Here is a 26,227-nt window from a genome sequence, read left to right as displayed (position 1 = left end):
GACTTCCAGACCAGCGCCAGGTGCCCAGCCACGACCCATAATTGCAAAACCTGAAATTTCAGTGAAAAGGATCAAATCCTAAAGTTAGTCAGGGAGAAAAAAGACTTTCTGTATGCTGGGATGGCGATCTCATTTTATTCTGACCTCAATTAAATCAGCCAAGAAGCCAGAAAGAAAATCACTCCAAAAAAGAAAAAGCTTCAAGAGCGCAGAGTCCAATATTCCATGCTTTACCCGACCCGCCTACATTTTTCATGCAAGGCAAAACTCATTTTTTCTCAGACCCTAACAAAGCCAATACATTCATGCATAAACACCCTAAGCCTCGACGTATATCACCAACTATGAAACCAGTAAATACTTCATCCAACCTTAGTGATGTAGATTCATGGGTTTGGGATAGTTTAAAGTTCATCACTGTACTATTATTGCGTACACCACATGGTAACATAGGTACTGATAAACGCATATTCTCCGTGAACTGCTTCAGCTACAAACTGTAAGTTACAATATATGTATGTTGGAGGGGTGTCTCCAGAATCAATGACTGAGTGCGTCAGCTCACTGCTTGACATACAGACACTTCCCTGCAGCCTGGTGGAAATCAGTACAAATATAAGATGTAACTCTGGCCCTACTTGGCTATTGGTCAATTAAGAGCACTCTGTGAAACCTTTGTTGCAACCAGTGGCGTAGCGTGGGTTGTCAGCACCCGGGGCAAGGCAAGTAATTTGCGCCCCCTAACCCGGGGCAAGGCAAGTAATTTGCACCCCCTAACCCGTGGATTTTAGCACTCGAGTCTCTTCCAAGATGTTGCGCCCGGTGCGGCCGGCCCCCCCTGCATCCCCCACGCTACGCCACTGGTTGCAACTATTTAGTTAGAGTGATGCACTTTTTGTGGATTTGACTGGGCAGTTGGAGTCCTGTCTGGGAGTGGAAGGGTGAGTATGGGGTACGGGTCACAGCAGGCTATAACAGAAAATCAGTAGAGAGAATACCAAAGCAGACACTCTTGCTTACTAGGCGTATGATAACCTCATAAGATTTCCCTCGTGGTATCTAATAAAGAGCACCACATACAACCAAAAATTCTGAAAACAGTAACATAGAACATTAGGTGACTGGGAGATCCCGTTGCCAATTGGCATGACAAGAGGCACATCTTTCACCTGACAGGGGTACTGCCATTAACAGGGCTTGGGGGAGCATTGCTTGGTCACTTCTTATTCCACCTATTCCAAATGGGTAGCAGACCTGATCAAACAGACTGCACAATTTAAATACATTAACACTTTAGCAGATGAGGAAGGTTGATACCTTATAGTGCCTGGTCTGATTGGGAGAATGCACCTTACTTTGATAAACTTATATGCATCAAATGTTGACTGTTTCGGATTTTTCCCACAAATACTACCATGTTGTCTATCCTTAGAAACACACACAATATTATGGGTAGGTGACCATAATCTTGTTTTAAATTTGCAAATAGAGTGCATAAAGGGAACAACAGGACATAAAGGTAGGGCCAGGGACACTTTAAGTGACATCACGAAACACAATGAGCTAGTGGATGTCTGGAGGGAAAGGCGCACACTGGATCCAGAGTACAGATTCAACTCCTCTGTACACAACTCTGCCTCAAGACTGGGCTTTTGGTTGGGATCTAGGGATGTTGCAGGGTGGAGTAGATCAATTCATTATCTCCCCAGAATGCTGTCAGACATTCGCCTGGGTTTTTGTCATTGGTCCTCCATAACGTCTGGCAACTTCAATTCATGTGGGGGCATATTTATAATGCCCTAGCGCCACCTTGCACCACATTAATGTCATTATTTTATACGTTAATGTGGCCCTATGAGGCCGAAATCCCCGCGTTGTATTTACCGGGTGGCGCAATGTATGCATTGCACCACTCTGTAATCCTTTGCACTACATTATGCCTGTGCCAGGCATAATGTATGCAATGGTGGTGCCATTGTTTCTGCACTTTTAACACCTGCTCAAGAGCAGGTGTTAAGAGGGGGCTTCCATTCTTTAGAATGGGGCCCTATGTCCAATATTTTGGCGCTACTCCTGCAGAATACATCAATAGCATCATGAGAAACAACACTTTTGCACCCTATCCTGTGCCATGGTGGCCATATTTTAAATACGGCGAACACATGGTGGCGGTGGGGGGGGGTGCTAAGGGGAGCAGGGAAAGTGGTGCTGCACTCGGTGCAGTGCCACTTTGCATAACTCTGCCCCATGGCATCTGCAATCTATGAGCTTATTCGACCCTGGTTTACTGTAGCAGATCAGAACAGCCAAACAGTCTTATTTGAGACAAACAGGAGCTTAGTCAGCTCCGTAGCAACACTTTGGAAAGGTTATATTATAGCACACTGGAGGACAATGCATCACTAAGGAAATGGGATTCTGAAGTCTATACATGCGCAGTTAGTACAACTTGAGGGGGAAATACGTAACCTAGAAAATTGGTACAACAAAATAAATAACTATGCTATTCTAGAGCTGATGCAATTGATACTTAAACAGTTCAGAGTCCTGGCTGAACAGGAGGTCCACTTTAGAAGTTACCATCTCAGGACCATGATGTATGGGGGAGGGGGCACCCGGAACACATTAGTCTCTATAGTCAGCTCCATTGGACCACTGCCTGCTCTTAAAAAATATTTGTTTCAGCATTCACAAAGGAACCCATGGGAACCCTTTTCCAATTACAAATAGTTACCTCCACCTTTAAGGTATTGGCAAAAAATGAATGTTTTGTCACAAAATATTTATACATGAGGGTTGAAAGCTGTAAACTGTTGCCACTCAATCTCCATGCATGAAGAGCAACCTCACTGACCTAGTCAGTGAACTGCCCTACCTCTGCATAGCTCCACCAGTAAGTGGAAGCCCATCCTGACTTGAACTCTGACCTTGGTCAGAAGTTCGAGGCCCTCCTCCACCCGCAGGCTTTTGCCTGTGCCTCATCCCTGGTGCCTACTGGGAAAGCTCTGCTCTTCTGCTGGGCTGCCCACTGCCTCTTTTCTTTTTTCTCCTCTTTTTTCTTTAGTGTGCTATTTTTGTGCCTTTCGCTTCTGCAATTTCCTCTTTCTTTGCCTCTTTCTCCTCCATTTTCTTTTAGTGTGCTGTCTCTGTACCTTTTCGCTTTCTGTGCTTCCCTCTTTTTTTCCTCATTTTTCTCCTCACTCCTCTCATTCTCTCTCTCTCTCTCCTCTCTCACTCTCTCTGCCGCTGCTGCACCTGCGGCCCCGCTCCCTCCTCTCTCGCATTCTCCCTGTCGCTGCTGCCCCTGCGGCCCACCCCCCTCCTCTCTTGAATTCTCCCTGTGGCCCTGCCCCTTTTGTTTGCGCCGTTCCAGCATCCCAGCTGTCCTCTCCTCCCCCCTACTTAATGGCGGCCGCTGTGAGGCAGTGCCGCTGGAGCGGCAAAGGTGAGCCTAAGGCAAGCCCATTTGTGCCCATCCACAACCCGATCACGACTAGCACCAGGACCCCTGGATCTCTCACCCACCACTGCTACATGCCAGCAGAACTCATCGCACTCAACCCAGGACACAACAACTGTAAGCAGGCATCTCCAAGTAACACCTGTTGCCACAGCAAATTCACCAGCCTCTCTCACTCAAGCCCACCCCGAGGACTCACAAAGCAGAACACAGCCTCAGATGTATCCTGATCAACACTCGCTCCATCCACAGGAAAGCCATCAAACTCTGGAACCTCATTGACACCACATCCCTGGATTTCACCTTCCTCACAGAAACATTGCTTAACCCCTCCTCAGCTCCAGACATCACCATTGCCATCCCAGATGGCTACAAGATCATCCGCAAAGACCGCACAAACCTCCCCGGGGAAGGCATTGCCATTGTCCACAAAGAGTCCCTACGCCTCTCCACCAGCACCGAAGACTCCACAGCCAACATAGAACTCCTCCACTTCCAGATTGGAACCAACCCTAACCCCACTCTGTGGGATACCTTCATGTACAGGCCGCCAGCCCCCCCCATTCTGCGACACCATCGCTGACCTAGCCACCACCCACGCTCTTACATCCAAGGACTACATCCTACTGGGGGACCTCAACTTCCACCTGGAAAACCCAAATGACAACAACTCCACCACCATGATTGAAAACCTCGCCAACTTCTGACTCAAGCAACTCGTCACCGCATCCACTCACTCAGCCGGTCACACGGTGGACTCCATTTTCTCTGCCAGCAACCACGTCTCCATCAGCCACATCACCGAACTCCAATGGACCGACCACCGCTGCATTCACTTCACCTTCAACAAACCCATCGATTGCCACCACACTCCCCAATTTCCTTGCAGAAATTGGAACAAGGTCACTGAAGCCTAGCTCACCGCAAGCCTCAAATAAACCCCCCCCCCAAAGCTGAAGACAATGTTAACACTGCCGCACACAACTTACACAAATGTGTAATGCGTCATCTTAGACTCATCGCTCTCAACAGACCTACAGTTGAGCGCCGTCTCATTGGGTTGCTTCTACACCCTGCGCATGCTTCGAAAAATCTACCAATGGATCCCCACCGAAGCCAGAAGGACCAGGCCCTCGTCAGCAGCCGCCTCGACTACGGCAATGCACTCTACGCTGGAACCACTGCCAAGACCCGGAAAAGACTACAATGCATCTAGAACGCCTCTGCCCGTCTCATCAAGAACATCCCATGACACAGCCACACCTCTGCACTTCTGAGAGACCTGCACTGGCTGCCTATCGACAAGAGAATCACCTTCAAGCTCCTGACCCACGCCTACAAGGCCCTGCACAATGCCGGACCAGCCTACCTCAACCACAGACTCTCCTTCTACACTCCTGCCAGACAACTCCGCTCCACAGACCAGGCCCTCGCCAACGTCCACCGCATCTGGAAAACCACAGCCAGAGGAAGATCCTTCTCCCACATCACCGCCACCAAGACCTGGAACACTCTACCAATCCACTTCAGGCAATCCCCCACCCTGTCACAGTTCAGGAAGGACCTCGAGACCTGGTTCTTTGACTGAACCTCAGCAACCCCTCCTTCTTCCCCCAGCGCCTTGAGACCCTCACAGGTGAGTAGCCGCGCTTCAATCCCTGATTGATTGATTAATTGATTGAAGGTGGAGGGTTGACAGTTCAGATGAAGAACCCTCCCCTGTTGCTGAGACAGAAGATCTTTGAAGGAGGTGTAGCCTTATTGGAAGACCAATGGCTATTCTCCATAGTTCAGCATACCAAACTCTCCAAGCTCAGTCCGAAGGAGAAAGGATTACTTGGTCCCGATCGTTTCTGATCTTCTTGAGAACTCTGAGCAGGAGTGCAATGGGTGGAAAGGTGGACAGGAGGGCTGAGCTCCTCTCGAGACTCAGAGCGAGTGCCACAGTGGGAACTCCAGCACGCAAAACTGCAGACATTGCACGTTTTTCTAGGTGGCACCAAATCTAACCAAAGCTCTCACAGCTGCTGAAAGAGACCTTGCACCACGTCCGGATGGAGATGCAATTCCTGATCCGCTATGCATCTTCGGCTTCGTTCGTCTGCCCTGATGCTCAGAGAGCCTGCCGGGTGTTGAAACACCAGGGAAAAGACCTGACGTTACAGCTATGTCCAGAGGTGTGGTGCCTCCTAACAAAGGGTTCACAACCCCACCCTGCCCTGCTTGCAGCAGTACCAAAAGGCAATGGTGCTGATCTGGTTTGGGAAGGACAGGGTTCTGCCACTAAACCAATTGCGGTTCATTAACCACCACTGCACATCTTTTGCAGTTCCCTCCGAGATCTGGACCATGTCAGAGAGATCCCCCTCATGCTGCGCCCACTGGAACCTCAGGTCCCAGTGCAGAGCCCTCATATGCCAAAAGGCATGTGTCACAAGCAGGATACAGGAGGCCATGAGGGCCAGCAGCCTGAGAGTCATTCTCACTGAAACCCAGAAAAGAGACTGAAACATCAGTATCATAGCCTGAGTATCTTGAACTTGCTGCTCAGGAGTATAAGCTTGAAAGTGCACTGTGTCCAAAACAGCTCAGATGAATGGAGGAGGAGGAGGAGGGACCAAGCTAATATCTGGGGAGGTGTCCAGTCCACTGGCATCTGTCAAATTTTCACACTGGGTGTGCTTGGTGGCATCTTCTGGCTGGTATTTTTTAGGGTCGAGTTGCCCCCTCCCATTTCTTCCCAAGTTCTAGCCCATAGGACTAGCCCTAGCCCCTAGGCTCCAGCCTGGATGGCATGGCTCAAGTAGGTGCTGGATTCAGTGACAGACAAAGCCCAGCTAGCTCCATGTTGGAGTTGTGGATAAGAATGAGGATGGTGCTGCAGAAGAGCCACAGCAACGCTTGAACCGTCACTAGCTGGGCTGGCACTGGGGAAGGTCGAGGTGGCTCAACTGGCACCGGTCCGAATCCATCTGTGGATCCAAGGGGCCCGACTGTTGCAGAAGGCAAAACTGCTGGTGAAAGACCAGTAGGGGCCCCTCCTGAACCCACAGGGATCCAAAGGTGCTCCAGAGGGTATGGACCATCCAAAAATGTTATGCATAGCCACATAAAATTCCCAAAGTTGGGTGGAGGGGGTCACTCAAGCTGCCGGATACTCAGGGAGGCACAGAGATGGCGCAAGCTCAACCACAGAACCTGGCCTCTAGTGTCAACACTCTCTTGTCTCGTTGGAGAAATTCAACAGACGGGGCAGATAAAGATCGATGGCTCTGGGACCGATCCCGGGTCCTTCCTCTCTACCAGCATCAAGACTGTTGTAATGTTGCACGTTGAGCAGCCAGGAGCTTGAGGAATTGCTCCTTCAAGGCCTTGGGGTGCTTGCAGTGGCAGTCGATGTAGGTCTTTGCGTTGTGGTTGCGCTCAAAGCACCTGATACAGATGAGGTGCGGGTCTCTCACCAACATTTGTCAGTGACAGGAGCAGCAGGGCTTGAGTTCAGCCTTCCTTGTTGACATCCCTGCCACGCCAGGGCACAAGTCTAAAAAAACTTCAACAAAAAGTTTAAAAAAACAAAAACAAAAAATGACAGGGTAGCTCTCTCCAGATCTATGCTGACTGGCGTGGAAAAAAAGAACTGACAATAGTGTGCTGCAGTGGCACCAATATCTGCACAGCACACATCACTTCTGGCACAGACGCCACTTGGAGGCAAACAACACCACTTACCAGTGTGCAGGGGTACTGCCCACAAAGCATTTCTGGATCCAGTCAGACACCTGGGGATAATTCTAAGGTAAGGAATCTATGGCCAGAGGTCTCTATCAGACCACAGATTTGCTGCTTTTTGCACCATAATCCAGCATCTGCTGCATAGTTTGCAGAGTTTAAACAAAATATGGTTTGTAGTTCAAACAGATTAAAAATACTAAATAAATAGCACAGCATGGAGTTCTGCAGAGTGTCAGATGCTGTACAAAGGTTAACAGGATCACCTTGAAGTTGCTGATTCCTCAACAGGTGTTAGACTGACACTGTGCAGTCGCCACTTTACCCAAGCAGTATTAATAGTTGTTAAAATGACTAAATAATTAAATAATACTGCTACAGAAAGCGCTACATTTCTTGTCTTTTCTTGCCATGTAAGTTTGTCATCATGATTTGTTCCTGCACTGCTGCAATATTCCAGTGATGCCAATACACAGGCAAACTGGCAGTAGCAGTGCATTATCCACAAGGCTTTAGTTGTTATCCCTCCCAACGGCAAAATTCAGATGTGTTTTAAGAATGACCTGAAATAAACGCACTTTCTGTATATACTGTGAACCGTCTGTGGGGGATTGACAGGATTACATTTGAAGTTCCTTCGTTTTGCACTATTTAACTGCTAATGGGAAAAATACCTTCTTTCTGGTAGGTTTTCTGTTTTAGCATCGCAATGGAGCCCAGAGACATGCAAAACTGTTTGCCCTGGAGTGACATTCTATCAGACACCTGACCTAGAGCGGTGACTCCCACTCCTTCAAATAGTGGTGTAGCAATCCTGCAGTGGGCCTGGGTGCAAGCAAGGCAAATGAACAGTTGCGTCTCACGAGGGTTACAGGGGGCAGAGCGGCGTGTGGGTGGGGACATTAATAACATTTAAAAAAAAAATGTTTAAACGTACCTTCCTGCCGTACCATGCCCCCGATCCTCAGTCGTCTCTACACCGGGCCAGGCAAGCACAGACTCCCAGCCTGCCCTGAGGCCAATCCTGACGCTGCTCAGAGCAGTGTTAGGATTGCCTGGGGGTGTCCAGCCAGGACGCTCTCAGGCAGACTGGGATCCTGTGCCTGCTCTCTCCAGCCCGGCAACAAAGTGCTGGGCTGGAGAGAGCACACTGCGCACATGTGTTTGGCTGGCCCAAGATGGCCTGCCAAACACACGTGTTCTGAGGGAAATGCACAGTTCACTCCCGACAGTGCTCGCCATCCCACATGCCCCACTCCTTTAACTAGGAAAAGATAATAAACTTAGTTTATTATCTTTTCCTTGTTAAAGGATTTGCAGCGGTTGCTGGTGGCGGTGGGGCGACGCTCCTCCGCCATAGCAGAGCCACCACTGCAAATGAATGCCCTTACTGTTGGGCAGCTAGTAAAAATGCTGTAATAAACACAATTCTGTAGGACCCATAGGTCTCCGGGCCCCAGTGCCACTGCACTTACTGCACCACTGTTGGCAAAGTCCTTGCCTTCAAAATCTCTTTGGTGATCACCAGTTGAGAGGAGTGCTGTCTCTTTGGGAGACAGTACTCCACCCGATCCCGAGTCCCTTGATTTTACCTGGCCCTAACATATTGGAGGCCCGATTTACAAAGTTCTTGCATTGCCCTTGCGACACACAAGGAAACACGGCAAGGCTTAAGTGAGATTTACTAAGCCACGCAAAGCCACCTTGCATAGCGCTGTATGGTTTAGTAAATCCAGAGTAAGGCAAGTTAGCATAAATCGTTGCCTTCCATTACTCTTCATTAGTAAGGTATTCCATTTGTGGAGCATGGGTGTTCCCATGAATCCACCAATGGATTTTGGCACGTTTCCAAATTTACAAAGACTTGTAAAACTGGGAATGTGTCAACATGCAATGCATTCCCAACAGAGGCATAACAAAGAGAAATAACTTTATTTTTCCTTGTTATTCTCTCTTTCTACGTATGCTGCATTCTACAGCGTACTTGGAAAGTAGAAGGAGGAAAATGCCTCAAACACTTGTTTTTGTGTAGGAAGGTGGCTTTCAGTACAAAAACAGTCCTGCCTGTAACACTAGCGCCCTTGCACCATGGAGCAAGTGTGCCTGCTTTGCAGCTAGGCAGCAGTCTTGTGCACCAGTGCAGGGAGAGAACAGAAATGAGTCATATTTTTGTGGATATGCTATATAACTGCTCCCTCCCTGTCACGCAGTGCAGCAAGTTGTCTTGCTGCGTTGTGTGACTTTTTCATATCTGGCCCTGGGCAGGGGTGGCTCCTCCATTAGGGTGGAGGAGCATTGTGCTCCTTGCAAGCAGCAACAGCTGCAAAACCTTTACAAGAAAATGATAACAAATGGAGTTTATTATCATTTCCTTGTAAAGGGGCGGGCCACGGGGGTGACGAGCAGTGAGGGGGTGTGCACAGCACTCCCCCTCAGAGTGCATGTGTGTTAGGCCGGCCATCTCAGCACAGTGTGCTCTTTCCAGGGTTGGAGAGAGCAGGCACAGGATCCCAGTATGCCTGGGAGCTCCCTAGCTTGGCACTCCCAGCCAATGCTGACACTGCTCTGGGCAGCGTCAGGATTAGCCACAGGGAAGGCTGGGAGCTTGTGTCTGCAGCCTGCAGCAGAGGAAACGGAGGAGCGGAGTGGCAAAGCGGCGTGCAGGTAAGAGGGTTTAAAAAAAAATGTATATAATGTTTATTCCCCCCCTCCACGTGCCACCCCGCCCCTTCTACGCCCGCAAGCCACAACTGGCCCGGGGTGTGGTAAAAGAAGAGCTGAGTTCCAACTGAGTAGCTGGGTCTCACAGACAGAAAACACATGCGTAAATGGGGGAAGTAAATCCACGTCTGTTCGGTATTTCCCAATTCTGGGCTATTATCTAGAAATGACAAGGTAATGTGACATTTTTCTGGAACTTGCTCTTAAATACTGACCACCAGCCTACCGTCAAATAAAGCACATATTACATGTCTATAAACTAAACTCTCAAAACACATGTGTAATAATAAACCGGAAATATGTTTGACATACCTGAGTAGGAACAAAGCAACAACGAGGCCAACCAACACTGTGATGGTCAGGGTAAAAATGGCGATGGTCAGAATGTGAGGACCTGAAACGAATACAATGAAAACCGTGAGCAACGTCATAATGCAGTGACACACAAAGATGAACCTGAGGCAAGTCTTGATCACAGTTCCCATAAACAGATCATAAAAACCTGCGTCATGCTAAAGATTTTTTGGCCCATATTTATACTTTTTGACGCTAAACTGCGCTAACGCAGTTTAGCGTCAAAAAATTTAGCGCCGTCTAACGCCATTCTGAAGCGCCATGCGGGCACCGTATTTATGGAATGGCGTTAGCCGGCGCAAGCAGACCGGCGCTGCCTGGTGTGCGTGGAAAAAAACCACGTAGACCAGGCAGCGCCGGCGTAGGGGGAAAATGGCGTTAGGGCGTCTTAAAATGGGGCAAGTCAGGTTGAGGCAAAAAAATCGCCTCAACCCGATTTGCACCATTATTTTCGACGCCCAGACGCCATTTAAATGACTCCTGTCTTAGTAAAGACAGGAGTCATGCCCCCTTGCCCAATGGCCATGCCCAGGGGACTTATGTCCCCTGGGCATGGTCATTGGGCATAGTGGCATGTAGGGGGGCACAAATAAGGCCCCCCTATGCCACACAAAAAAAATTAAAAAATATAAAAAATTATACTTACCTGAACTTACCTGAATGTCCCTGGGGTGGGTCCCTCCATCCTTGGGTGTCCTCCTGGGGTGGGCAGGGGTGGCAGGGGGGTCCCTGGGGGCAGGGGAGGGCACCTGTGGGCTCATTTTGAGCCCACAGGCCCCTTAACGCCTACCCTGACCCAGGCGTTAAATAGTGGCGCAAATGCGGGGTTTTTTGACCCGCCACCTCCCGGGCGTGATTTTTGCCCGGGAGTATAAATACGACGCATTTGCGTCGCCGTCATTTTTTTAGACGGGAACGCCTTCCTTGCATCTCATTAACGCAAGGAAGGCGTTCATGCAAAAAAATGACGCTCTTTACTCATACTTTGGCGCTAGACGCGTCTAACGCCAAAGTATAAATATGGCGTTAGTTTTGCGCCGAATTTGCGATGAAAAAAACGACGCTAATTCGGCGCAAACGGAGTATAAATATGTCCCTTTATGTTTATTTTTCATCCAAATAATATGCAAGTGGAAACTGTTTGTCAGAGACAAAAACAGAAGTCGCCTGTTGAGTCGCACAAGGAAATGTATGTTATTTTGCCCTCCTGTATATTTGACTGCGTAAGTTTACATGAGTAAATTAATTTGTCTAGAATGTTTCGTTTTCTAGTTGTTTATCGTGTAAAATCCCCATCCTCAATTACACAGTTTTTCACTTTTTTTCACATGCTGTAAACATATGCAACCAGGTGCCTGGAGAAGGGAATTTGAAGGATATAGAAGCGCTTTGGTTCCAGTAGAACTTATATGATATAAAATAACACACTTTATGCAGATACGCAATTAAAAGTTAATCATGTAGTATAATTAAGTAGGATACCTCGTTGAAGGCCTAATGTAGGAGCATCCATCTGCAAACCAGGATCCCGGATGTGCACACTGACTAGCTGATGCATGAATGTGCAGTCTGCGATACAGCCTGTGTACCAAGAGGTCACATAGCAGATTCTACATTCTTAGGGGCTTGCAAAACTATCTGACTAGTAAAGGTAAATTAGGCATGTCACGGTTTGCGGGCTCTCTGATTGGTTCCCATTGCAGGGAGGGGCGCCTGCAAGGGACAGCAGACCTAAATCCTGCATTCTTAAATGTGCAACTTTTTAAAAGTATTGTGGCCCATATTTATACTTTTTGACGCTAAACTGCGCTAACGCAGTTTAGCGTCAAAAAATTTAGCGCCGTCTAGCGCCATTCTGAAGCGCCATGCGGGCGCCGTATTTATGGAATGGCGTTAGACGGCGCAATCAGACCGGCGCTGCCTGGTGTGCGTGGAAAAAAACCACGTAGACCAGGCAGCGCCGGCGTAGGGGGAAAATGGCGCTAGGGCGTCTTAAAATGGCGCAAGTCGGGTTGACGCTAAAAAATCGTCTTAACCCGATTAGCGCCATTTTTTCGACGCCCAGACGCCATTTAAATGACTCCTGTCTTAGTAAAGACAGGAGTCATGCCCCCTTGCCCAATGGCCATGCCCAGGGGACTTATGTCCCCTGGGCATGGTCATTGGGCATAGTGGCATGTAGGGGGGCACAAATAAGGCCCCCCTATGCCACCCAAAAAAAATTGAAAAATAACAAAAATTATACTTACGTGAACTTACCTGAATGTCCCTGGGGTGGGTCCCTCCATCCTCGGGTGTCCTCCTGGGGTGGGCAGGGGTGGCAGGGGGGGTCCCTGGGGGCAGGGGAGGGCACCTGTGGGCTCATTTTGAGCCCACAGGCCCCTTAACGCCTACCCTGACCCAGGCGTTAAAATGTGGCGCAAATGCGGGGTTTTTCGACCCGCCACCTCCCGGGCGTGATTTTTGCCCGGGAGTATAAATACGACGCATTTGCGTCGCCGTCATTTTTTCAGACGGGAACGCCTTCCTTGCATCTCATTAACGCAAGGAAGGCGTTCACGCTAAAAAATGACGCTCTTTGCCAATACTTTGGCGCTAGACGCGTCTAACGCCAAAGTATAAATATGGCGTTAGTTTTGCGCCGAATTTGCGTCGAAAAAAACGACGCTAATTCGGCGCAAACGGAGTATAAATACGGGCCCGTGAGTCTCGTAGAGCGTGGTAGTTTAAAAGCAAAAATGTTTGGGAAGACTTCAGGGGCGGACTGGCGATGATGAGTAGAGTCGGTCCACTGAGCAATATTGCCTGTACCACTGAGGCTGACACAAATTTCTGAAGGAGGAAGCTGTTCCACACGGACAGCGTTCTCTTTGAGAACCATTTACCACTCCAAATCGGGGTCGGTAACTTATCAATGCTTTGTGATTGTAACTGCGGTTACAAACTGCTTGTGTGTGTCCATATTTATATATATATATATATATATATATATATATATATATATATATATATATATATATATATATATATATACATATACATTCACAAAAAAAAAACAAAGATTACAGGGACGTTATAGTTAGGCTCACATTTTAAGCGTACCAAACCGTAGAAATTCACCTGTTATAGTTAGAGTTAGCTAAAGTAAATAAGTAAGTGAATTTCTATATTTTTTAAATTGTATTTCCTAGCTATAACGTCCCTGTAACCTTTTTTTTTTTTCAGTGAATTTCTATGCTTTTTTTAACGTAAAGTAATTGTTATTACTGTACTTTAATCCAACCACTGCCAGCGTCCAGACCCTGTGGCCAACCCCCTTAAGCACCCAATGCCATGCCGCGCGTGGCCCTTAGGCGTGCGCAGTGTGAGTCGCTGTGGCCTGTCTCTCTGGGTGTGAGAATAGGTGTAAGAGGGTGTATTTGGGTGTGAGAGTGGGTGAGAGTGGGTGTGAGAGTGTCTGTCTGGGTGTGAAAGTGGGTGCATCAGTGTCTTAGTGGGTGCGTCAGTTTCTGTGTGGGTCTGTGAGTGGGTGCGGAAGGGTTTCAGTGGGTCTGTGAGTGGGTGAGTGAGGGTCTGAGTGGGTCTGTGAGTGGGTGTGTAAGGGTCTGAGTGGGGCTATGAGTGGGTGCACCAGGATCTGAGTGGGGCTGTGAGTGAATGGGTACACCAGGGTCTGAGTGGGGCTGTGAGTGGGTGCACAAGTGTGAGTGGGTGCGTAAGGATCTGAGTGGGTGAAAGAGATTGAAAAAGAGAAATTGAGAGAGAAAGAGAGTGAGAGGGAGAGAGATAGAGAGTTTGTTTAGGCTTTGGTGGATGATATAATTAGAATGAGATATTTCTGGACAAATTGAAAATAAACATGTATTTATCAATTAAAAAGAGTAAAATCACCTTTCAGTATGAACCTTAAACTTTTAAGTTAATTAAAGTAGAGAAATGACCACAGACACACCTGGACTAGAACCCTCAACTTGCAGTGTGAGGGTCTCTGACCGTAACCATTATGCAACTTGTAACTACTTGCCATAGTCATTGCATGGTGAGACCATTACAATGACTATCTCTCTCTGTGACAGGACCTCGGGGGCGGCAAGGACCATGTTCTGTGGGAGCCAGCATTGCTCCCACAAGCAGGAAGCTGCTTTAAGTAGCAATCTGTCTTCCCTGCACGCATATTTGAGTGCAGGGAAGACAGATGAAAACTCCGCTTTCTGCAAGGGAGAGCTGTTTGGCAGCTCTCTCTTGCAGAAAGCAGACTTTGCTTGCTTTTGCTTGGTGGGACCTGTCAAAGCTCCCACCAAGAAAAAGCAAACATAGCAGGAGCTGGCCCTGGGGGGTGGTGGTCTCCAGGACCATCAGTGGCCCCCTTCCCACAAGCATAGCCCCGGGGAGGTGGTGGTCCCCGAGGCTCCGTAACGGACCCCGTATCATTCTTTTTATTATTGCCCCAGGGAGATGGTGGTCCCTGGGACTGCTGGGGGTGGGGCAGGTCATGCGGCACCCCTGCACTCTATTTGAATATAGACCCAGGGAGGTGGCAGTCCCCGGGGCTGCCCCTGCATCCGTTTTAGTTAGAGTCCTTAGGTAGGTGGCGGTCCCCGGAGGTGTGGGGAGCCTGGGCTGTCCCCCTACATTAACTTTGCCCCCCCAGAATTGAATTGCATTGAAAAGCCAGGGAGGTGGCGGTCCCTGGGGCTGCAGGGGGCCGGGTGGCCCCACGCACACATCATTTTATTTGCCCTGAGGAGGTAGTAGCCCCTGGTGTAGTGGGGGTGGGTGTCTCCCTACATTAAAATATGAATGCCCGCAGGACTTGGCCCACCAGGGGGCTACAGTTAAACAAGCAAAGGAGCCCATGCTATTTTTTTTTGTTTTTAATTGCTGCAACATTTTTACAAATTATTTTTTTTAGCTCTAGGAGGGACCCCAGCACCAGAGCAAAGGGGTCAGGTTGACTCTACTCTGGCCCTTTTTGTTTTTTTTTTGCACTTTTTTTCTGGGACTCGGCTGAAGCCCAACACTTCCTTGATGAAGTGTTGACAGCCAATCAGAACTCATCACAAGATCAGGAGGGTTCGTGGAGCCTTTGTGTCCCAATAAAATACAAATTTGGATTTTCTTTAACTTCTCTAAAACTACTGAACTGATTTACACCAAATAACAAAAAGGGCTCTTTCGGGACCAAGTGCTACCTTTCTGCCAAATTTGGTGTAATTCCGTCCAGTGGTTCATGCGCTATCGCTGTTCAAAATCAAAATCCCTAATTCCTATGGAAAAATGAATGGGGAAAAAGCTTTTTGAGACACCCCCTTTTTTTGATTCCTGCTTGATGAATCACCCCGAAACTGTCCAGACAGCAGCTGAAGTGACAACTGTTTTTTTATTGTGGAACCATCAAACGGCGTCAAATTTATATGTATATATCTTTCAGAATCACAAATAAAGAGAAATACCCCTTTCATTTTGCCTTTTGCTTGTGATTCAAAGAGTTGCAGAAGTACTTTTACAAGACAGAAACCGTTTTCCAACTCATAAAAAGGCTTTTTTACAGTGTAAAAAGCCTTTTCTCGTCGCATAACCTGGGATGTAGGGAATCACAGGGTTTGCAACCTAAAGAGCTTTGTAAACCATGCACTACATCCTCTAAATATATGTCTAAAATACATTTAATTTGTCTTTGATATTTCTTTCTATAATCATTATGTAATTCATGAACATATCCGAGAAAAACACAGATATACCACACTTTGAAAAATAAATACTGAGGAATCATGAAAAGGTCTAATAGGATCTCATGCTTTTCTACCAATCAATTCCATTAACCCAACGAAGTGTAGAATTTTAACCTTAAATTATGGCATTCTCTCATTTAGCAGGCTGTATGGCTTATACAATCTAACACTAATAATTCATCACATATCAGAGCTTCAAAACACACTATTCCATAAATGTAATTGCTAAAAAATGGGGGTTAATAGAGGGACCCCAAACAAAAGGGTAAGTTGACTTATACTGGGTATATTCAAAAACTTTCAGATGTCATGCCCTACATGCAAACTGCATGAAATGGTCTTCATTCATGACAATTTAAAACTAATTGGCAGACAATGTCTCAATTCTCCTACACCATTTTGTGACTGTAATAGTCTAAAATGAATACCTGACTAAAATTGGACCATTGAAAAACCTAATAGTGTCACTTGCAGTTTGGTGGTTGGACAATGAACCTGCAGGTCAGAGAAGGCATCGACCTTCACTCCTGACATATGACTGGCAGCCGAGTGGGGATCTCTGTGGCAAAGGTTTATCCATCGGCAAGGCACATGCTCTTTTGTCACTGATAATGCTGAGTAGACCTCCATTTTTTTTAACTCATTTCACATTATTTTCTTTTTTTAAAATAAGCCCCCAATTCTTGCTTCAGAAACAAACAATCTCAATGGCCCTTATGTGCAGGGAGATTTTTTCCATCAGTACAGGTGTTGCTGAATGTCTTCTCTGCATGAATACGCAGTGCCTTTCGAGGCAGGGCTGGTAGGGGAATTCATTGATGGTGATCCAACCATACACAGGGCGTGGTAATTGTCATTGTGACCTAGTGGCTCAGTGGCAGGCAGGCTGTGAGGGCAATGGTTTCTGATGACAGAGCTAGCTGTGAACCCATGGGTGGAAGGCCATAAGTTCCCAAACCTATAACTGGAGTATGGGGGGGGGGGGCACATGTTTTGTGTACATGGAATCTGCCCACCTCTACCTGACTCTGTAAACATTTTTGCCCACACATAATGTACCAATGGGTTGTGCCAAACTCCACATAAAATTTTGGAGGTATATCTTCTTTCAGTTGATAATAAGAGTCATTTGGTTTCAAAAAAAGCTACTGATCAAAGTTGGGACTGAGAAAACTATGGCTCTTGAAGTCTTATTACTAGAGCTTGGAAAACCAAAAGATATATAGGCATCATTTTTTCTTTTCTTTTCTTTATTATATTTATATGTATGCAAACCATTACAGGAGACCAGTTTTTGCTCTATGCATACCTTGGCACTTTTCACTTAATGTAAGATTATAACTTGCATTCCAAGGTATGCAGAGATTTTAGTTCAATCAATACTTTATGTGTTCAACTATAGGCCATACAATACACACAAAAGAGATGTAAATGAGATACAAAAACATTCAAAACAAACATATATGAAAAAGAAGTAAAAATACAAGTAGAAATCAGGGTTGCTAGGCCCTCAAAGTCTGCACAATAAATTGCAACTAACAGCTTGTGATATCAATGATGGTATACAGGATCATTCTTAGTGAGAAACTGCTGCTGAATCAGGCCTGTAGTATAATGCCGAAACATCATGGCCCTCATTACAACCCTAGTGGTCGGTGATAAAGCGGCGGTAATACCAGCAGTAAAGGCCGCCAGTCCAAAAAATTGAATTACGACCATGGCGGAAACCGCCAACACAGACAGCCACTTCAACCCTCTGACCGCCACGGCGGTAGAAACAAACACCGCGGCGGTAACCGCCAACAGACAAGCGGAACACAATGTTGGGCCGCCACGCCAGAGTGAATGCCCTCCAGGTATGTATTTGTTTGTTGCAAATGCCTCTCAACACCCTGGATGGCATTCAGTATGGTTGACTGCCCAACAGTAAGGGATCTCAGGAGGTCAATAGCCTCCTCACTGAGGGCAGCAGGGCTGACTGGGGCAGGGCCTGAGGTGCCTGGGGCGAAGGAGATGCCCACCCTCCTGGGTGAGCAGGCACGGGAAACACGCTGAGGGGCTGCTGGGAGGGCAGAGCTGGTAGGGGGGGTGGTGGGTGTTCCCTTTTGTTGCGGTGGGCACAGAGGTGCCCACCACCACAAGGGAGCTCCCATCAGAGGAGGAGTCACTGTCGCTGGTGTCCCCTCCTGTCCCCGTCTTGGAGCTCCCCTCACCCTCCGTCCCACTGGTGACTTCAGACTCCGTAGATTCACCCTCCATGGCCATGTGGGATGCAGCTTCCTCCGTCTCCGGTGCCTCTGCTCCTCCGCCAGATGATGCTAATGCACACAAGGCCAGGGTGACAAAACATGATGGGGGGAAAAGACAGAGGAGACACATGGTAAATGCCAGCAACACCAATACCGTTGGTGGACACAACACGCAGGGATCTGCCCTATGCACTAGGCCATGCACTAGCAGTTAGCAGGAAAAACACCTGCCCATGGGGGACTATGCCTAACCCCATATGCTGCACACCTGGAACCCACAGGAGGCTGACTACTTGTAAATGGCCATTACTACTATTGGTGTAGGAGTGCCACAAAGCCTGCCTAACAAGGGACCTACCCTACCAAGTTCGCCATGGCCTAGGGGAACCCACAGCCCACATTCCCCACCCAGACACCTCGTAAAGCGCTCTGAGTCAGCTGAATGAGACTGTACTCACCCCCTTGTGGCTGCTGTGATGCCCTCAAGCGCCCATCGAACTCCAGATATGCCACCACCAGGATCTGGAACATCAGGGGGGTCATGGTGCGACGGGCACCCCTTCCACGTTGGGAGGCCATCCCCAGCTGGGTCAGCGCCGTCTTCTTGCTCCAGCAGCACAGGTCCTCCCATCTCTTGTGGCAGTGGGTGCTCTGTCTATCATAGACCCCCAGGGTCCACAATTCCTTGGCGATTGCACGCCAAATACCCTTCTTCTGGTGGGCGCTGACCTATAGGAAAGGTATAGGATGAAAGAAAATGACTCCCCCATCTGGTTCGTCATACTCATTGCCCACTACTTCCCTCCCATGCCCTGACACACATACACTCATCATCCTCTCATGCAGGCATCAGCCCCAACCCCACATGTATCTTCCATCCACACCACTCCATACATTCATGTACCATGCATCATGCTCACAGTGTACTCACCTGTTTGTCTGGAGGACCATAGAGTAGCGTGTACTGGGGGAGGACCCCATCCACTAGCCTCTCCAACTCCTCCGAAGTGAAGGCAGGGGCCCTTTCCCCAGACACTCGAGCCATTGTCGCTTCCAGACACAGGTCACAGCAGCACTTGCAGTGTAGGTCCTCTCCTGTTGAAGGTCAGGTATCAAGTGAGTGAACAGATAGAAAATGGTGGTCACGTACATCATCATCGGCTCCTGGAACCCATAGGGCCCAATGATAACCAATGCTGAATTGTGCTGCGGTCTTCGAGCGCCTACCGCGACGCTGCACAACGCCAGCAGTTATCTCATTTCCCCTTGTCCTTCCTTACAGGTCAGGCAGCCGCCATTTCAGGGTGGCACATGGCATGGCACCTAACTGCGTCACAGCACATTTGGGCAGAAATACGGACAGACAACGCCACACACGGATTTACTCACATTACAGCAAAAACACTTGTGCAACCTATGTGGTACATGACCCTCTGCTCACCATTCTCCTCCATAGGGCACATCCGCTGTGGCAGATGATGAGATGGAGTCATCCTCCAGTGTACAGACTCCTGGTGGACCTGTCGACAATGGAATACAGACACATCATTATCACCTACAGACTTGATTGTGCCACAATCCAAGAACCGTGTGCCCAATTGGAGCCTGACCTAATGCCAGCTATCCGCCATCCCACAGGTATCCCCACTCTAGTGCAGGTCCTGTCAGTGCTCCATTTCCTGGCAAGTGGTTCCTTCCAAACAACAGTGGCCATGGTGTTAGGGATGTCTCAGCCAATGTTCTCTAACGTGTTGACCAGAGTGTTATCTGCCCCGCTGAAACACATTCGCAGCTACATCGTTTTCCCCCAGGTGGAGGATTTGTCCACAGTGAAAGTTGACTTCTATGCCCTGGGACATATCCCCAACATAATTGGTGACATTGATGGTACACATGTGGCATTTGTACCCCCCCCTCGCAGGAATGAACAGGTGTACAGAAATCGAAAAAGCTACCTTTCAATGAATGTGCAGATGATGTGTTTGGCAGACCAGTAAATCTCTCATGTGAATGCCAAGTATCCTGGTTCTGTGCATGACGCTTACACTTTGAGGAATAGCAGCATCCCTTATGTGATGGGGCAACTCCAGAGGCACCGTGTGTGGCTAATAGGTGAGCCCAAGGTCCCCACACAGTATGAATAGGTGTCTGGATATGGGGTAGTCCCTAAGGATTAGTGTGTGTCTAACAGATTTCCCTCGACATTTGCAGGTGACTCAGGTTACCACAACCTCTCATGGCTACTGACAACAGTGAGGAATGCCAAGACAAGTGCAGAGGAACGCTACAATGAGGCACATGGGTGAACTAGATGCATTATTGAGCGGTCTTTCGGCCTCCTGAAGGCCAGATTCCGGTGCCTCCATCTAACAGGTGGCTCCCTATACTACTTACTGAAGAAGGTGTGCCAAATAATCGTGGCATGCTACATGTTGCACAACCTGGCTTTGCAATGCCAGGTGCCTTTTCTGCAAGAGGATGGGCCTGATGATGGTATTGTGGCAGCTGTCAAGCCTGTGGACAGTGAGGAAGAGGAGGCAGAGGAAGAAGATATTGAAAACTGAAACAACAGCATCATGCAGTACTTCAAGTGAGACACAGGTAAGAGACTGGCACTGCTCATCTCATATCTGACTACTGTAGGACATTGTATAAGTCAGCCTCTTAACCTCTGTGTATGGACCCTGACAGTTCATTTTGGCTTTCCATTTCACTATGTACCTTCTGCTATGTTTACTGCTGCCCAACAACTGTCATACATTGGTATGTGCAAATGAACATTAACAATGATATTTGTCGAAGAAGTTGTAATAATACATTTGTGATTCAAGGGTGTTTATTTAAGTGCTAATAAGTAGAGGGGGATGTGCAATGGGCTGGGGTTATGGTGGAGGAATATCCACGGTAGAGACCAGTCTCTTGGTATCACAGGTGCGTTGTCCAAGGGGGCATAGGAAGTGGAGCAATGGCAGTTCAAGGTGGACAGGGTGACATAGTGGGACATAAGGGTGACAATCAGGAGAGTCTTATTTCCTAGCGGGGTTTTGGCAATGTTCTCTGTCTTGTGCCTGGATTGCAGGGACTGTTTGCGGGGTGGGTCTCCTTCTGCAGGGGTTGGGGTGCTGGTGGCCTGTTGGTCCTGTGGCGGGACCTCATGTGCACTAGCCCCGGCGGACGTGGAAGGCTGTTCATTGTGCGGGCTGGTGTCAAGGGCCCGGTGATATGCCACTGTCTCCCTCATGGTGTTGGCCATGTCTGCCAGCACCCCTGCAATGGTGACCAGGGTGGTGTTAATGGACTTCAAGTCCTCCCTGATCCCCAGGTATTGTCCTCCTGCAGCCACTGGGTCTCCTGAAACTTGGCCAGTACCGTGCCCATGGTCTCCTGGGAACTGTGGTATGCTCCCATGATGCTGGAGAGTGCCTCGTGGAGAGTGGGTTCCCTGGGTCTGTCCTCCCTCTGTCGCACAGCAGTCCTCCCAGCTTCCCTGTTGTCCTGTGCCTCTGTCCCCTGAACCGTGTACCTACTGCCACTGACCCCAGGTCCCTGATCGTTCTGTGTTAGTTCTGTGTTAGTGGGTTTGCCTGGGGTCCCTGTAGTGGTGGACATACTGCTAATTTACGTGTCCTGGGGACAGTGGCATGGGCCCGCTGGGTGAGTGCTGTGCTGGTGTTTCCTGAGGGGGAGGTTTAGTGGTGGTTTGGGACTGTGGCAGGGGAACTGACTGTCCAGAGGTCCCTGATGGACCGGGCTGGTCATCTTGATCCAGGCGTGCAGAGCTGCTGTCGTCACTGAGGGCCTCTTCTGTGGGGGGACTGGATATGGCTGGCACCTCCTGTCCGGTGACGTTGTGTAGGGGTCCTGTTGGGCTGTAAATGCATTGTTATTGTATCTGTGTGTGCCATCTTGTGCAATGGGTGTGTTTCCCTCTACTTCTGTGCTTGCAATATTGACTTGGCCCTTGTGTGAGTGGTGATTATGTGCCCTGGGCGAGTCTCTCCCTTGGACATGCTCTGGTGATGGGTGTCCATGCAGGTCTGTGATTGGTGTCCATGCATTGTTGTCACATGCAGGGCTTGGTTTTGGGATGTGTGGGTTGTGATAGTGGGGTACATGTGAGGTGTTGGAGTGATGGGTGTGAGGGTAGGGGTTGGGGTTTGTGATGGCATGCAGGTAGCAGGGGATATCATAGTTAAGATATGACTTACCAAAGTCAAGTCCTCCTGCTACTCCTGCGAGGCCCTCAGGATGCATGATCGCCAAGACTTGCTCCTCCCATGTTGTTAGTTGTGGGGGAGGAGGTGGGGGTCCACCGACAGTCCTCTGTACGGCTACCTAGTGTCTGGATACCATAGAACGTACCTTCCCCCGTAGGTTGTTCCACCTCTTTCTGATGTCATCCCGTGTTCTTGGATGCTGTTCCACTGCGCTGACCCTGTTGACAATTCTCCACCATAGCTCCATCTTCCTTCAATAGATGTCTGCTGCACCTGTGATCCGAATAGCTGTGGCTCTACCCGGATGATTTCCTCCACCATGACCCTGAGCTCCTCCTCAGAAAACCTGGGGTGTCTTTGAGGTGCCATGATGTGGTGTGAGTGATGTGTGATGTGATGTGTGGGGTGATGTTTTGGGGTGTGTGGTGTGTTGTGCGTGGATGGTGTATGAGTGATGGTGTTGTGTGCCTCTGGATACTGGTGTTGTCTTTGCTTTTCTGTCTCTCTGATCTTCCAAACATTTTGTTGTAAGGGGTTGTGGGTAATGTGGGTGTGTGTTTTATATTGGTATGAGTGTGGGGTGTGGTGTGTATGTATGTGTGTCAGGTGTGTGTATTTTGAATTGTCCAATGTGGTTGTGTTTTGTGAGTGTGTGTGTACTTTGAGCGCGGCGGTGTGTACGGCCAATGGTTTACTGCGGTTGAAAGAGCGCCGCGTTGATTCGTGGTTCGTGATAGTGTGGGCATATTCCTATTGGCGTGACAGTGTGGGTTTTGGTACCGCCAGTTTATCACTGAACTTTGGTGCGGCAGACTTGTGTGGGTGTCTGCATTGTGGAGGATTTCTAAGTGTGGGTCATAATACCCGTAGCGGATTCCCGCCGCAGACACAGTATGTTGGTGGCCGTCAGCACGGCAGTCAGCGGACTTTACCCCCAGGGTTGTAATGAGGGCCCATGTCTATTAATGCCGTAGGACTTAAACTGAGTTATCAACCTTCTCCTGCTCAATATTTGATTTCTAAATGAACATTAGAGAACTCTAGTGAGGGAATGTGTCATAGTTTTTTAAAGAATAAAACCAATGACCACCTCATACTGGACATCTTATTACATTTAGGCCCTCATTACGACTCTGACGGTCGGTGATAAAGTGGCAGTAATATCGGCAACAGGCTGGCAGTAACTACCGCCAAATTATGACAATGGCGGTGGATATCTCCGATAGACAGCCAATGTACCGCACCGACTGCCAGGGTGGAAATAACAGGCACCACGGCGGTAGCTGCCCACAGCCAGGCGGAAGACAAAGTACCGCCCACAATATTATGACCCTGCAAACCGCCACCTTTTTCGGGGCGGTACATGCAATCAAAAGCCTGGCAGAAACAGAGCACAGAAGTCAAAGGACGCACCGTTGGAGACACAGGGAAGAACCACGCCGCCATGGAACCAGAACTGCATGATTTCCCAATGATCTTCTATGTTATGCTCCACCTGGAACACCAACGCCGGTGAAGACGATGTTGGTGACTACAGCCATCTAGCACACAAGGGAGAGGCAGAGGAACAAGAGAGTCACACACACACGCACAACACACACCCGACACACACACACCATACACACAACCATATGCATTGCAAAAAGAATTTGATCACAAAAGTCTGCAGAATAATGTGAAGGCAACAGGAGTTCATGAAAATGATTGTAATCAGTCCAACAATAAATTCAACAATCCGATTCACACATTAAACAGATCTGTACACGTGTATAAAAAAGGGACACTGCCCACTCCATAGTTCGCAGGGCCCACATGGCCACAGGGCAAAGTCCAAGGCCCCACTTGAATCCTGCCCCAATACGGAGAGAACACTGCACTGCATCAGTTGGCAAATAAACAGGCACCTCAGGGGGAGGGGGGCACCTCAGCCGGATGAGGAAACAAGCCCACTGGATCTGGAGGGGGCAACATGCCCTGTGCCTGGCCCTGGGTAGTACAAGGCCACAGTCTATGGAGTGGGTGACTTGCCCACTGGTTCTGGAGGGGGCAACATGCCCTGTGCTTGGTCCTGGGGAGTGCAAGGCCACAGTCTCTGGAGTGGGCGACTTGCCCACTGGTTCTGGAGGGGGCAATATGCCCTGTGCTTGGTCCTGGGGAGTGCAAGGCCACAGTCTCTGGAGTGGGTGACTTGCCCACTGGTTGTGTATGGGGCAACATGCCCTGTGCTTGGTCCTGGGGAGTGCAAGGCCACAGTCTCTCGAGTAGGTGACTTGCCCACTGGTTCTGGAGGGCGAACATGCCATTTGCTTGGTCCTGGGGAGTGCAAGGCCACAGTCTCTCAAGTGGGTGAATACCACACTGGTTCTGGAGGGGGCAGGCCGCACAGCAGCCCTTGGAGGCTGGACTATATGGCATCCGCCGGCAGTGATGGCTGCACTGTGGTGATTGTTGTGGGAGGCTCCTGCTCAGCCCGGGCACCCTCTGATGGCTGCACTGTGGTGGCTGTTGTGGGAGGCTCCTGGTCAGCCCCTGCACCCTCCGAAGGCTGCACTGTGGTGGTGGTTGTGGGAGGCTCCTGCTCAGCCCCTGCACCCTCCATTGGCTGCACTATGGTGGTGGTTGTGGGAGGCTCCTGCTCAGCCCCTGCACCCTCTGATGGCTGCACTGTGGTGGCTGTTGTGGGAGGCTCCTGCTCAACCCCTGCACCTTCCGATGACTGCACTGTGGTGGTTGTTGTGGGAAGCTCCTGCTCAGCCCCTGCACCCTCCATTAGCTGCACTGTGGTGGTGGTTGTGGGAGGCTCTTGCTCAGCCCCTGCACTCTCTGATGGCTGCACAACCACGGCTGCTGGTGGGGGCTCCGTGACATCTGCTGGTGCAGGCTCCTTCCCCTTCTTTGTGGCTGGGGCAGGCTCCTTCCCCTTCTTTGTGGATGGTGCAGGCTCCTTTCCCTTCTTTGTGGCTGATGCAGGCTCCTTCCCCTTCTTTTTGGCTGGTGCAGGCTCCTTCCCTTTCTTTGTGGCTGGTGCAGGCTCCTTCCCCTTCTTTGTGGCTGGTGCAGGCTCCTTTCCCATTCTTTGTGGATGGTGCAGGCTCCTTTCCCTTCAGTATTTGTGGCCTGGAATCCTTTCCACCATGAGTAGGTGCTGCTATCATTGGGCCCGTGGACTGTTTGGCTGAGGTGCTTGGCTGGGTCCTTGCACCCCTGCTAATACGTGCAGGATGGGGGGGTGGAGGGGTAGGGAAGAGGTCAATCTGGGAAAGGAAAAACATTTTAGGGACATTGGGGTGGGATGAGGGAGGAGTAATGGAAGTGGAGGATGAGGGAGTGATTGTTGGAGGTGTTTTTCTACTGGATTTGGGTGAAGGTGCATGGGCTGTATGCTGTTGTGAGGTGGATGGCTGTTGGGTGTCTGAGTGCTTGTGTTTGTGTACTTTAGGAGGAGGGACAGACACAGTGGGAGAGGACACAGGGGACGTGTGCATGGATGTTGTGGAGGTGTCTGCCAGTGAGGTGTGTGTTCTGCTTGGTGTGGTGATTTTGCTGGTAGTTGATGATGATGTAGTGCATGCAAGTGTGAGTGTGGGCGTAACTGGGTGGGAGGTGGAGGAGGAGGAGGAGGAGTAGGGGGAGACAGTGGAAATAGTGGGTATTGTTGTGTCTGCAAATGAATGGTGTTTGTGTGAGTGCCTGTGGGATGAAGTGCGGTGCTTGTGTTTGCCTGTGACACTCTTGGGTGTTGTCTTGTGTGCATGCTCGTCTGGC

General features: G+C 49.2%; 1 protein-coding gene across 1 annotated transcript in view; it reads right to left on the bottom strand.

The window, feature by feature from the left end:
* The window catches only part of LOC138293867 (guanylyl cyclase C-like), a 695,267-nt gene that overhangs the window by 411,472 nt on the left and 257,568 nt on the right, over positions 1–26,227 (bottom strand). Inside the window, exon 11 of the mRNA XM_069233168.1 lies at positions 10,223–10,304. Within this exon, the coding sequence (XP_069089269.1) occupies positions 10,223–10,304 (82 nt within the window). The remainder of the gene's footprint in view (positions 1–10,222; positions 10,305–26,227) is intronic.

Source organism: Pleurodeles waltl, chromosome 4_2 (assembly GCF_031143425.1).
Source record: "Pleurodeles waltl isolate 20211129_DDA chromosome 4_2, aPleWal1.hap1.20221129, whole genome shotgun sequence".
NCBI classification, from domain to species: Eukaryota; Metazoa; Chordata; class Amphibia; order Caudata; family Salamandridae; genus Pleurodeles; species Pleurodeles waltl.
The sequence above is the reverse complement of the archived record's forward strand: the minus strand, read 5'-3'. Positions and strand labels throughout refer to the sequence as shown.